Source organism: Bos javanicus, chromosome 8, assembly GCF_032452875.1.
Source record: "Bos javanicus breed banteng chromosome 8, ARS-OSU_banteng_1.0, whole genome shotgun sequence".
Taxonomy (NCBI): domain Eukaryota; kingdom Metazoa; phylum Chordata; class Mammalia; order Artiodactyla; family Bovidae; genus Bos; species Bos javanicus.
Window position 1 is genome coordinate 46236209 of NC_083875.1, and position 12717 is coordinate 46248925.

Below are 12717 nucleotides of genomic sequence, written 5' to 3' on the forward strand. Positions count from 1 at the left end.
CCTGCTCCATTTCTACTACATTTGCAAAAATGCTAGCTGCACTCCATCCCTCCAAGCCAGGAGAAACCTGTTAGAGACTGGAGGTCACTCAGAATCCTGCATAGGAGCACACCTATTTTAAACTGTTTGAATGTGAAGCCTGGACTACAGAGGGGAGATATCGAGGAGGCTGAATTCACTCAACGCCACCCCCTGGCTGGGGAGGATGCAGATCCTTTTCCAGCCTGTTCCAACCCTGCCTTAAAAGTGATTGAATCAGCTAACAGCCATTGTTGAAATTTCACTTTAGTGTTAGTTGCTCAGTCGAGTCCGCCTCTTTGCAACCCCATGGACTCCTATGTCCATGGAATTCCCCAGGCAAGAACACCAGAGTGGGGATATTCCTGATCTGGGAATCAAACCTGGGTCTCATGCATGGCAGGCACATTCTTTACCATCTGAGCCACCAGGGAAGCCCATGATTTAAAGGTGCCTGTGATTTAATCAGTTAACAGCCCATGCTGACTGTTACTAAAAGAGGAGGCAAATGACATCTCTGACCTGCACAGCCTTTTACCTATAAGTGAAATGAACAAACAGCTTCCAATAATGGTTTCTCACTCCAAAAGGTATACTCAGAAATAGATAGGTGCAATCATAAAATGCAGAATTAAATGAAACCAAATTTAACCTCTTGACCCTTCTTTTACTCCAAGCTCCCATTTTAAATGAAAGTGCTTAAAAATTATTCAAGAGAATGGAAAAGTGAGAGTTGGAGGAGAAAGAGAATCTTTAGAGTCAGGTAGTGGGGGCAAAGGTTAGCCTTCTTGATTTATTTCTGAGTAGACTGTGACACCCAAGGTTGCCGAGTTATCAAATTTCTTGGATATTTCAAAAATGGAAAGTGAAAGGCCGACGAGGCAGCAACAGCTTTCTGTAGCTCTTCAGAAGAAAGTATACTTCCGTTCAAAAGCATGTCTTTGTGAGGTGAGAAGCTCCCTCTCTGGTACCACCAGAAATGAAAATTAAGCCCTTCTTGTAAGTCACAGAGAAGGGGAAGAAAAAAAAAAAAAAGGCAAACAAACTGTAAACACCCCTTGGCTAGAAAGGGCCTGGAAGAATTTCCTTGATTTCCTCTAAAAAGGCCACTATTCATCTTAAACCTATAAGGGGTTGATTTAAGACAGTGGTTTTCAAATTGTGGTCCTGGGACCAGCAGCCATCAGTATCACCTAGGAACTTATAAGTGACGATGCTGAACTTAACATGAGCCCTGAGATCCCAGAAAACAGCAAAGGTTAAAGACCCCCAATCCTCCCATTTCGTTTGTGAATATGACTTATGCAAAGAACCTCTTTCCCATAGGACTTGAGTAACTCACAGGTGCCCCTTTGTTTACCTATGACAAGGCCAGACACAGACCCCTCAAATTCCCATTCTTTGCCTGAGAAATGATTAGCTGAGCTGATTAGTCAAAACGGAATGCTTATTAACCAACCTTTGATTAAGCTTCTCACCTTCTTCCAGGTACCTGGACTTTCGCCAGTTTACCGCCCCTCCTCAGCAGCCCCTCCTAGGAAAAGGCTGTTCTCAGATTAAAACACTATCAAGGGCAGTACCTTCAAGCCATGCTTCATCCCACTTCTTCACATCTTGTCCCTTCAGGCCTTGCTTACTCCTACCTACGCCCTTTTGCCTAACCCTAGAGACCCTTGCAGATCCCACAGTTCTACTGCAAGAGTTCCTGTTACAACAGTACCTTTCCAATGAAGTCTCTCCTTCCTCAATCCAGACTTGTTTTTTATTTAACGTTAAAAAACACAAATTCGCAGGCCCTGCCCCAAGTCTAAGTGTGAAACTAGGGGATGGAAAGAGGTGCGTCTAGAAACCAGGTTCTGAACACGTGCTCCAGTGACAGTTTGAGAACCACTGATTTATCGCAATCTCTCAACACTTAACTCCTTCCCACCTAGTTTTCGCTCACCGGCTGTTAAGCGCAAGCTGTTTCTGAGCATGCCCAGAGATCATTTCTGTCATCAAGTCATTTCTAATGACAAATGACGCCACCCAGGGCCCGTCTCCCCTCCTGGCCGCTCGTGGAGCTGAGCGAGCCCGAACCCGCACACACTTACATCGCCATCCACCGGCCTCTGGTCGTCACAATCCCTGGTGGGACTAATGTCCTGGCGCATGACCCAGATGGGCTCTTTGGGCTCGTCGGGGGTGTAAGGTGAACGGATGGTCCTGGTTTTCACCTCCTCGATGGCCTCCTTGATGTCCTTGATGGCCAGGGAGATAGCATCCCTCTTCTCCTTGCTGTACCGCTGCACCGCCTCGCCGCCGGCGGCCCGCTGCGGCCCCGCCGGCGCTTGCAGCCCGGGGCTGTCGGGGCGGCCCCCGCCCGGGGTGGGGGCGCGCTCCAGGTCCTGCTCGGCCTCGGGCATGTCCTCGGCCGCCTTGTCGAGGCTTTGCGAACTCATGCTCTGCTTGACCTCGGCCACGATCTGGTCGATGTCCTCCTCCTGCTCGTAGCTGTCCATGCGGGGGTAGGGCGCGAACTCGGCCTCCTTCTCCGGGCTGTCGGACTCCCCGTCGGAGCGCTCGTCATAGTGGTGCAGCCGCGCGCCCAGAGCCTCCTGGCGGTAGGCGGCCGCCTCGTCGCGCTCCTGCTCGTACAGCCGCAGACCGTCGCGCGCGTCCAGCTCGGGCGCGTCCCCAATCTCCTCGTACACGTGCTCCTGGAGGCCCCCGTAGTCGGCGTAGGGCTCGGCGTAGGGCTCGTCCTCGCCGCGGTGGAAAAGCCGGTGCGTGTAGACATAGCCCGAGTAGGCCGCGTTCATGGCCTCCTCGTGCTCCAGCGAGTGGAAGTGCAGGTGGTTGGGCAGCGCGCGGCGGTGCGTGGCCTCGGCGTGCTCAGCCTCTGCCTGCTCCGTGTATTCCTCGGCCTCGGGCCGGTACTGCACAGCATACGCGCTCTCGTCGTCGGGGTCCTGAGTGCGCTCGGCGTCGTAGCCGTCGCGGGCCGCGGCGATCACGTCGCCTTCGGCCGTGTCCGTGTGGTTGTGGAAGCCGCTCTCTGTGCTAGCCGAGCGCGCCAGGCACTCCCCATGCTCATCTTCTTCCTGCTGCTGCTGCTGCTGCCCAGGCTGGGCGCGAGGGTCCTCGACGGCGCGGCGGCGCCGGGGGCGACCCGCATAGTGCTGCTGCTGCTGCTGCTCCTCCTCCACTTCGGGGTGCTCCAGGTCGGCCTCCACCGACTCGTTCACCTCCCCGCCTGCCGCCTCGTCCGTCACCTCCACCTCCGCTGCCCCCTCCAAGTGGTTCATGGTGGGCGTCGGGGACGGCTGGGAGAGAGGCTGGGCCGGCTCACTGCGCTCTCATTTTGCTCCACCCGGCTGGAAAAACAAGAAGGGGGAGGGGCTATTACGTGGTTCAGACTGTAGGGAGAAGCCGAGTACCAAGATAATCATAAAAACAGCTGTTATTGATCTCGTCTGAATCGCGGTCAATTAAAAAGTGATTGCAAATTTAAGCTCAAACTGACAGCACATAGTTCATCATCTTCGTAGCACGTGTCGTAATTTGTAATTACATGTCTCCTTGTTTCATTGCTTACTGGCTTTCTCTCTTCCCCACCCCTAAGACCGACAGCCTTCTGAGCCTTTAAGTTCCCCACCGTGCTTACTATTCAGGTTCTGTTTCTGATGCATATGAATAGAGAGTACTACCACATTGAATGAGCCAATTGACACATTTTCCATCTGCTAAGAGATAAATCTCTCTAAATTAAACTAGGATCCTAGACACTTTAGAAACGATTTTAAAAATAAATTTCAAGGGAAAAAAGGACTTTCCTGGTGATCCTATGGTTAGGACTCCGAGCTTTCACTGCAGGGGGAAAGAGTTCAATCCTTGGTGGGGGATCTAGGATCCTGCATGCTGCGGGCCCAGGGAGAAGGAGGAAAAAAAGCCTTGGGATGTTTTGAATCCACTGCTGTCAGTACAATTATGCAGCCATTCTGAGGGAGGCTTCAGCCATCAATGGGTTCTCATCCTGGCATTACTGGCTGTGTCACCTACCCTTAAGTGGTTTAATTTTCTGAACCTCCACCATGAGACTGGACTCATTTCCTGCAGCAGGATGTTAACAGCTATTAGGCAGAGTAAAAAGGCTCCCTGCTCATGTAAGTTTGGGAGATGCTGACTTAAGTTGACTTTCCTTGTGAATATGCAAGCGGAGGAAGATACAGGATGCAGGGGTTACCCAACTTGTCTGACTGGGAAACACCTTTTCCCTAGAGGCCAGCCTTCCGACAACTGCACTTAAAACACTGACTAGCTAATTTCTAATATTCGCTCCCCCCATACACCCTGGATCTAAAATTCTTTGATTCTGTAAGTTAGCATTATAGCTGATACTTTACAACATGCTAACTTCTTTAAAATACGGGTATGTCTCTTTCCCTATTTCCAGAGGGACTTGTGACTGCAAAGATGGCTTTGGTTTCAACCACTATCAAATTTGGTATTTTGGTATTTGGTAAATTCAGTATTTTGGTTTCTTCTTATCTAAAATAGCTTTATAGCATAATCTGCATACAGTGTATGGAAATAATTGCAGGGGATGTAAAGAACAACAAAAACAGGCAGGATCCCCATGATTTTAAGGCAGTTGTAAATGGGTTCAATGTGTGTAAACTTTCTTTAGTGTCCTTTTGGGGGGCTCATTTTACACATGGACAAAACTGGGAAATGAACTCTTTAATGTAAAAGTAGAAAGCCCCAGTAGGACCAGGGACATCTAATGGACTCTAATATTAGGATGCATTATATTCTACTCAGCTCCCACCGTAACGATGGCAATTTCCTTCAAGCACGGTGATAGCCCCAGTTGTAAAGGAGGCCATTTTGGAGCTGCCAAGTTCATCTTAAAGCAGTAGTTACCATCTTTACCCCCTTCTTTGATGGATCCACCCCTAACACTCACTAGAAAACAATTATGGTTTAGCAGAGATGATCAATCCGTAATGCTTTCCTCCTTGACAAGAATCCCACTTCATACAAATTAGACCCAGTCGTCTTTGAAAAATTGTGGCTTCCTCTTATTTAACCCCTGAGAACGGTGACTGTGGACAAGGTATAAGAAAGTTTTCTAAGTACGCGTTTCTGTTCAGACCAGATGGTTAATGCACGTAACAGAGGAGGCAAATATTGGTGCTGACAGCACCCAGGTTAGATGGCCTCCAGTGGTGCATGAAATATACAAAACAAATATTCAGTTCCATACAAGGCATGGACAAGAACAGTCTACCCAAGTTTCCTTCATAAGGACTCTCTGGAAAAGACAACAGGTAAGAACCACACTCACATTCAAATCTAAGTCTGCTGGGCACAAAGCAAGCATTCATAATGGAGGGATACGAAACACGCCAGATACTTCCCTGGGTAGGGCAACTGCCCTGCAGTGTGTCAGCTGTGTGTAGTCAGTTAGAGATGCAACGACCACTGTCCAAAACACATGAGGCAGGCCAGCAATTCATAATAACCACGTGCAGAACTGACCAAAACTCCATTTTCAGTGAAAATGGCACTTTCTTTTCTAGCCTGATGAAAATCTATTGATATATGTATCAAAAAGAGATTTTAGTTTATTCTGGATTAAAATCGTGTCTGACCAGGAAATAGTGCTGTCTTATAGAGCACTGATTGATCCACAGGCAATGTGATTTCTGTGCATGTCCATACACTGAGTCATGTAAAGAAAGTGACCAAAAAACAGTTCTTTGGGGGAAAATATGTTAAACTAAGGTAGTTTTTATACATTGAAGCTTTCCTTTCACTGGGTGTATGGTCCTTATACCCCTTCCCCAGCTTCAGGGGAATGTTCACACACAGAGTGAACCATCCTGGTTTCAAGAATATAGTTTGGGTTATAGTGTTGGCAGCATGTTAATGGCGCCCCACTCCAGTACTCTTGCCTGGAAAATCCCATAGGCAGAGGAGCCTGGAAGGCTGCAGTCCATGAGGTCGCTGAGGGTCGGACATGACTGAGCGACTTCACTTTCACTTTTCACTGTCATGCATTGGAGAAGGAAATGGCAATCCACTCCAGTGTTCGTGCCTGGAGAATCCCAGGGACGGGGGAGCCTGGTGGGCTGCCGTCTATGGGGTCGCACAGAGTCGGACACGACTGAAGTGACTTAGCAGCAGCATGTTAATAACAGGCATCAATTTGAGGGATTCCCTAGGACAAAGGCAACTACCAACTTTTAAAGATGGAGCTGACACTGGTGGTCAGGTCCATTGGTAGCACACGAGAGGACTATTCCCTATACACTGGCAAATTTGCTTATTTAAAAAACCTCACTCAAGCTGTTTTCTTTTTCTTTTTGTTAAGAATCCCAGGTTATTGTAGGATTATATATTGGTACCACCTTTTGAAAAGAAATTGGCAAGATGAATTAAAATCTTCAAAAGGTAATATACATTTGCCCCAGTAATTCTACTTACAGAAATCTCAAAGGAAAAATGCAGATATGGACAAAGATATTTCTCATGCTATTTGCTTAAAAGGCAAAGATAAACATTAAATATTAAGCACTAGCATTAAGTATCAATAAGTACAGAGCTAATAAGCACTTCAGCGTATTGCAATCCAGGAAGGTGTGGGGGGACCTTCTGGCTGGGTAGCTCCACCTGGCGTTCCCATGGCACCCAACCTCTACCTGCCACAGCTGAACAAAACATGCCTCCACAACCTCCTTCCCCATTCCAGCTCCCAAACCTGGCACCCCACCCCACCCCCGTGTTTCCTGTTCAGGTGAAAGGCACCACCAAGTTCCCAATCCAGGAATTATTATTGACTTGTCTCTTTCCCTCACCTCCTTCCCCAAACTGATGACCAAGTCCATTGTCTTAATAACTCTCGCATCATCCTCAGTGCCGCTACATTGTCTTGGTCCCTCTAGTCTACAAAATTATTTCCTTAACTAATTTCTCAGTCTCCTCTGATCCATCCTTACCACTGCTAACCCGCTCATCTTTCTAAATACAAACCTGAATCCCATAACCCTATTTCTTAAACTCTTCAGTGACCCTCCTCTGTGTAGTACATGGTGAAAGTGCTTAGCTATCTACCAGACACTACTAGGCATTTTCCACATAATGACTTATTTCATCCTCCCACTAGCCTATGAAGAACATACTCTCCTATTGTCTTTATAGAGATTATTGTCAGCTCTTTTAAAAATGAGGAAATGGAGGCAAGTGGTATTAGGTGATTGCCCAGTCATGTACCTGGCAGAACTGGTGTCTGACCCATACTCTCTGGCTCTAGGCTCTGGGTGCTGGAGTCCTACTCCTGATGCTTCATCAAACAAATGAAGCCACATCTCTCCTCCAGCCTCATCTTCATGCTTCATCTGTATCCTGCAGTCTAATACCCAGAGTCCTGACACTGGCCCTGGCTGCCTTCCCTACCCTAGCATATTTTTTCATTTATAATTTTTTGCTGGTGCATCTGTCTTATCTTCTCCAAAGCAAGGGGAAGTCACTTCTACCTAATGAGTGTCTATTATGTGCCAGCCTCCAGGCAATATTCTGGGCATAAAGGCAGAGCAGTGGCCAAGCCAGAAAGGCTGCTCTGTTCTTGGGAAGCCCCCATTCTAATGCATGGGGGTGAAGGGGAAGGAGAAGGGGAAGAGACAATGATTATGTTAATAAACAAATCAGATAACATCAGAGAACAAAAAGTCTTATGAAGAAAATGAAACAGGGTAATGGCAGAGAAACTGACTGAGAAGACAGGGTTATATAGTGGCCAGAGGAAGTGATTTTGGAGCTGAGGCCTGAATGATAAAGAAAGAGCCAAGTAAAGATTCAAGGGCAGGGCCTTGAGGTGAGAAAGGACTTGCAGTGTTCAAAGACAGAAATAATGTTTGTGAACTGAGTAACAGATGATGTGGTAGGAGGTGAGGATGGAGAGATGGGAAGGGCCAGCAGGGCAGGGCCTGGTATGTCACGGCAAAGCTATTTCAAGTGCGCTGACATGCTACTGGGCTTCTCTGGTGGCTCAGATGGTAAAGGATCTGCCTGCAATGCAGGGTTTGACCTAGGTTCAATCCTTGTGTCAGGAAGATCCCCTAGAGAAGGGAACTGCTACCCACTCTAGCATTCTTGCCTGGAGAATTCCATGGACAGAGGAGCCTGGTGGGCTACAGTCCATGGGCATGGTACTGGGGAAGGTTTAAGCAGCGGAATAATACAATCTGATTAACCCTTCCCATCATCCTCACTGAACTCTATCTAAATATCATAACACCTGTTGTTCTGAGTAGCAATTCTTTATAAATATGAAATCCTTGAGAAAAGCGCACAGGTCATTTATCTTTGATTCCCCAGTGCCTAGTACAGAGGAAACATAGTAGGTAGTCAATAAATTGTTAGTGATTAAAAAGAAAATAATTATCTTCCCACTTTTCAATATCAGGGGCCTTTTGGACATTGGATTCCTAGCCTTTTGAGAATTCATTTCTTCTTTCCATCTTGAATCTCTGCTGCCCTCATCCACCCCTGCAACCTTCTCTATCTTCTTTTGATGCTTTACGTGCCCAAAGAACTCCAGTGATTCAACATTTGCCTGCATTTGAGGGCATTGATCCAGTAGCAGGCACTGTACAAGGTGAGGGGGATGCAAGTTTCTAAACCATGGTCCCAGCCTTCAGGGGCAGACAAGCTTCAGTAATTGTAATACCTGGTGATGACTGCAAAGCAGAAACAGGTCCAAGCTACAGAAGGAAGCTAGAGTTAAAACAACAACCACTGCATCACCTTTGTGAATCATGTAAGTGCTGCTGTTCTTACAGGCTCTGGATTTCACAGCTGGTAAAGTCCTAGGAACTAAGGCTTAAGCGATGACTGCCATTACCTAGCCAGAGTCCTTGATTATGACCCATGTGCCTCCGGAGGCTGGGAGAGTAGAAGGGAGGAGTTACAGCTGGTTGAAGAGAATCCCTCCCCTTCTACAAAAAGGCTGGATGACCTGGAAGACACAGGCAAGGCAGACCCCTCTGCAGGCACGACCAGGTAACATGAAAAGGAGGTGCTGTGGCATCTTGGCTGCAGGAGTCAGGGAATTCAAGTTGTAGTGAAGCACTGGTGGCTTTCTGGCTCCTGGTTCTAGAATGTTCTACAGCTGAGTTGGAAAAAGTGAATAAAGGGAGGGAATCCATTGCAGCACACCATTTAGAAATAAAGCATTTCATGATTCAGCAGTTGAACCCAGGTAGCTCATAACATTAGCTAAGGCTCATGCTGGTTTGGGATGAAAAGAAGGGGAGGCTATAAATTACTTTGGTTGATCTGTCCTTATGTAGTTGTTCAGAAGACTTTCCAGTAGATTGTCCCTTTTAACACATTCAGAAGTAGTTTTAGTAGTTCAGTAGTCAGACTGAAGACAAAATGAAATGTAAACGGTAGCAAAAGGGATGATACAAGCTTGTTAATCTGGAGAGTTCTGTGTGTACAGGGGGAGGGGGGAGCAGTGATGCAGTTGTAGGGAAGACACACGAAGGTGGAGGGGAGAAGAGTGGGAGAAGAAGAAGAAAGTCTGTACTGGCCGTTCTTTCCTCTGAAAAAGCTAGAATGAACAAAACGATTCCATTTATGTAAGTTTTTATACTTTTGCATGTATTTAAAGTATAAGAGTACAATGCTTCTCATGGACTTAATGAATGTTGCTTGTCTTCCCCTGCTGGAGTTGGAAGGGAAGTCCTATATCTTGGGACTGCATGCATGCATGAGTGCTCAGTCGCTCAGTCATATCCGATTCTTTGTGACCCTATGGACTGTAGCCTGTCAGGCTCCTCTGTCCATGGGATTCTCCAGGCAGCCTGTCCTAATCCACCTGCACACATACTGTTCCAGTCAACATGACGTCTGACATCAAGCCATTGGAGGGCCGTCAATGACACTGAGACGATCACTGATAATTTCCATAGAAATGGCTTGCTGATCAAGATTATGTCCTATATGTAATGTAGACACACATACACACACAATTGGCATAGGTTGGGAGATTAATGGTTTTCATTCAAGGAAAAAAAAAAAAGATGAGAGAATAGGAATACCCAGGTATTCTTATCTACCTTCCCAACTGTATAAATGGGTTTCCCTTCCATGAGTGAAATCAGTCATGAAGCATCTACTATGGAATCCAAAGGACATCAAGAACCCCACTCAAATCATCAGCTTTTCTAAACAAAACACATCTATTTATAAGAGTCAGATAAAAGCCAGAAATATAAAAGACTGCTAAGTTGCTTCAGTCGTGTCCGACTCTGTGCAACCCCATAGACAGCAGCCCACCAGGCTCCGCCATCCCTGGGATTCTCCAGGCAAGAACACTGGAGTGGGTTGCCATTTCCTTCTCCAATGCGTGAAAATGAAAAGTGAAAGGGAAGTCGCTCAATAGTGACCCCATGGACTGCAGCCCACCAGGCTCCTCCATCCATGGGATTTTCCAGGCAAGAGTACTGGAGTGGGTTGCCATTGCCTTCTCCCTATAAAATACTAGAATTCATTAAAGTGTAATCTCCTTTGAATCATCCAGAAATTAAATTTAATGATACTGGGAGCCAAGATGGATATGGAATACACATTCACCTTCCTAAAATCATTGTCAGTTTAAACAAGCTCACATGGTCAGAAAAAGCCTCCTCACATAGAGTTATCTTGCCTCAACAAATTATTATTTTGTTTTCTCTGATATCCTTGTGCCTGAAATTGTGAACTATGGCTTGGCAGATTGTATTGGTAATGGTTTCAAAGTGAGCTGAGTACCAGATGTCAACCAGGGTGAGGTCTCTGTGGTTGGAATTCAGGGCTGTATCCTTGACCCTGTGCATCTTTGATGAAGACACGGGGGTTGGACATCTTCCATTTCTCTCTCCAGATTCACTCTGCACCTTCCCTTCCCTACTCTGTTCCCTGCAAGGCTGGCCTCCTTGGGCTGCATCAACGGTTCCCTATTCCTCTGGCTTCTCTTTGGGTTTGGCCAATGGAAAGCTCTGGTGGATCTTCCTATTTCCTGATCTTCCATTCAGGGACTTGTGTTCTTTCTCTGTGGACAGACTGCTCCAATGTTGGCTGCCTCACCACCTTAGACACTCTTTTTTTGGATTAAGAATGCCAATGACTTATCTGGATGGCCACTCGTTGATCCCTTAGAGATAGTGGACTACCTGCTGGACTACATGTCTGACCATACTGTAGCTGAATTTGCCTTCTAGCACCTGCCCAGCACAGGTTAGTGGGTCCTGGGCCTTCTCAACAAGCCATGGTACACTCGATACTTGCATGTTTCAAGGCCACTGCCATTGCTCGAAACACTTTGGCCACTCCTTTACAGGAACAACTTTTGAAGTTAATTTATGGGGTTTGAGGTTACCAGAAAATTGTTCTCAATATTCTATTCTAATATGTAGTCATATTGACTTTTGACTTTAAAGGATTATCCCCCACCTTATTTACAAGAGTTGGCTATAAATGGTGCTTATTAGTTTTTAAATACCAGGTTTATCCCTAATAGATCTTCTTGTCACTCACTATATTTAATGAGGTATTTTAGTGGTTAAGGGGCTTCCTAGGTGGCACTAGCGGTAAAGAACCCGCCTGCCAATGCAGGAGACACAAGAGATGTGAGTTCGATCCCTGGGTCGGGAAGATCCCCTGGAGGAGGGTATGGCAACCCACTCCAGTACTCTTGCCTGGAGAATCCCATGGACAGAGAAGCTTGGTGGGCTACAGTCTATAGGTTCACAAAGAGTCAGACAGAACTAAAGTGACTTAGCAGGCAGGCTGGCAGGTAGTGGTTAAGGAGACAGGTGTGGGTGAAAGACTGCCTGAATTTGCATTCTAGTTTCATCTTTCAACTTAGTAGTTCTTTGACTTTGAATGACTTAATCACAGAAAATGCTCCCATTTTACCATTTCTAAAACCAGTATGTGTGCTTAGTCACTCAGTCATGTCTGACTCTTTGTGACCCTATATATTGTAGCCCGCCAGGCTCCTCTGTCCATGGGGATTCTCCAGGCAAGAATACTGGAGTGAGTTGCCATGCCTTCTTCCAGGGGATCTTCCCAACCCAGGGATCAAACCAGGTCTCCTGCAATGCAGGTAGATTCTTTACCGTCTGAGTCACCCAGGTAGTCCAGTATATGAATGAGTGTTAGTTGCTCAGTTGTGTCTGACTCTTTGTGACCCTACATACTATATATAGCTCATCAGACTCCTCTGTCTATGGAATTCTCCAGGCAAGAATATTGGAGTGGGTTGCCACTCCCTTCTCCAGGGGATCTTTTCAACCCAAGGATCAAACCTGGGTCTCCTGCATTGTAGGCATATTCTTTATCATCGGAGCCACTGATGGTTACTGGGTAATACAAATTAATATATATATATATAATACTTAGAACAATGTCTGATATGTTGTAAGGGTTATTCAACATCCATTACTGCATTTTCTTACACATTATAGTTAGTATTGAGCAAACAATACAGAATTTTTAAAAAGCAAAATAAGTTAATATAAATGACTAGAGGGAGGGGGGTTCAGGATGGGGAACATGTGTACACCCGTGGCAGATTCATGTTGCTGTATGGCAAAACCAATACAATATTGTAAAATAATTAGCCTCTAATTAAAATAAATAAATTAAAAAATATATATATAAATGACT

The 12717-nt window shown here is 46.2% G+C and overlaps 1 protein-coding gene across 4 annotated transcripts in view; it reads right to left on the bottom strand.

Moving 5' to 3' along the window:
• Window positions 1-12717, bottom strand: part of APBA1 (amyloid beta precursor protein binding family A member 1) — a 244730-nt gene that overhangs the window by 83545 nt on the left and 148468 nt on the right. For all 4 annotated transcript variants that reach the window (XM_061425500.1, XM_061425499.1, XM_061425501.1 and 1 more), the window contains exon 2: window positions 2112-3374. In XM_061425500.1, the coding sequence (XP_061281484.1) occupies window positions 2112-3305 (1194 nt within the window). In that variant the 5' untranslated portion in view covers window positions 3306-3374. The remainder of the gene's footprint in view (window positions 1-2111; window positions 3375-12717) is intronic.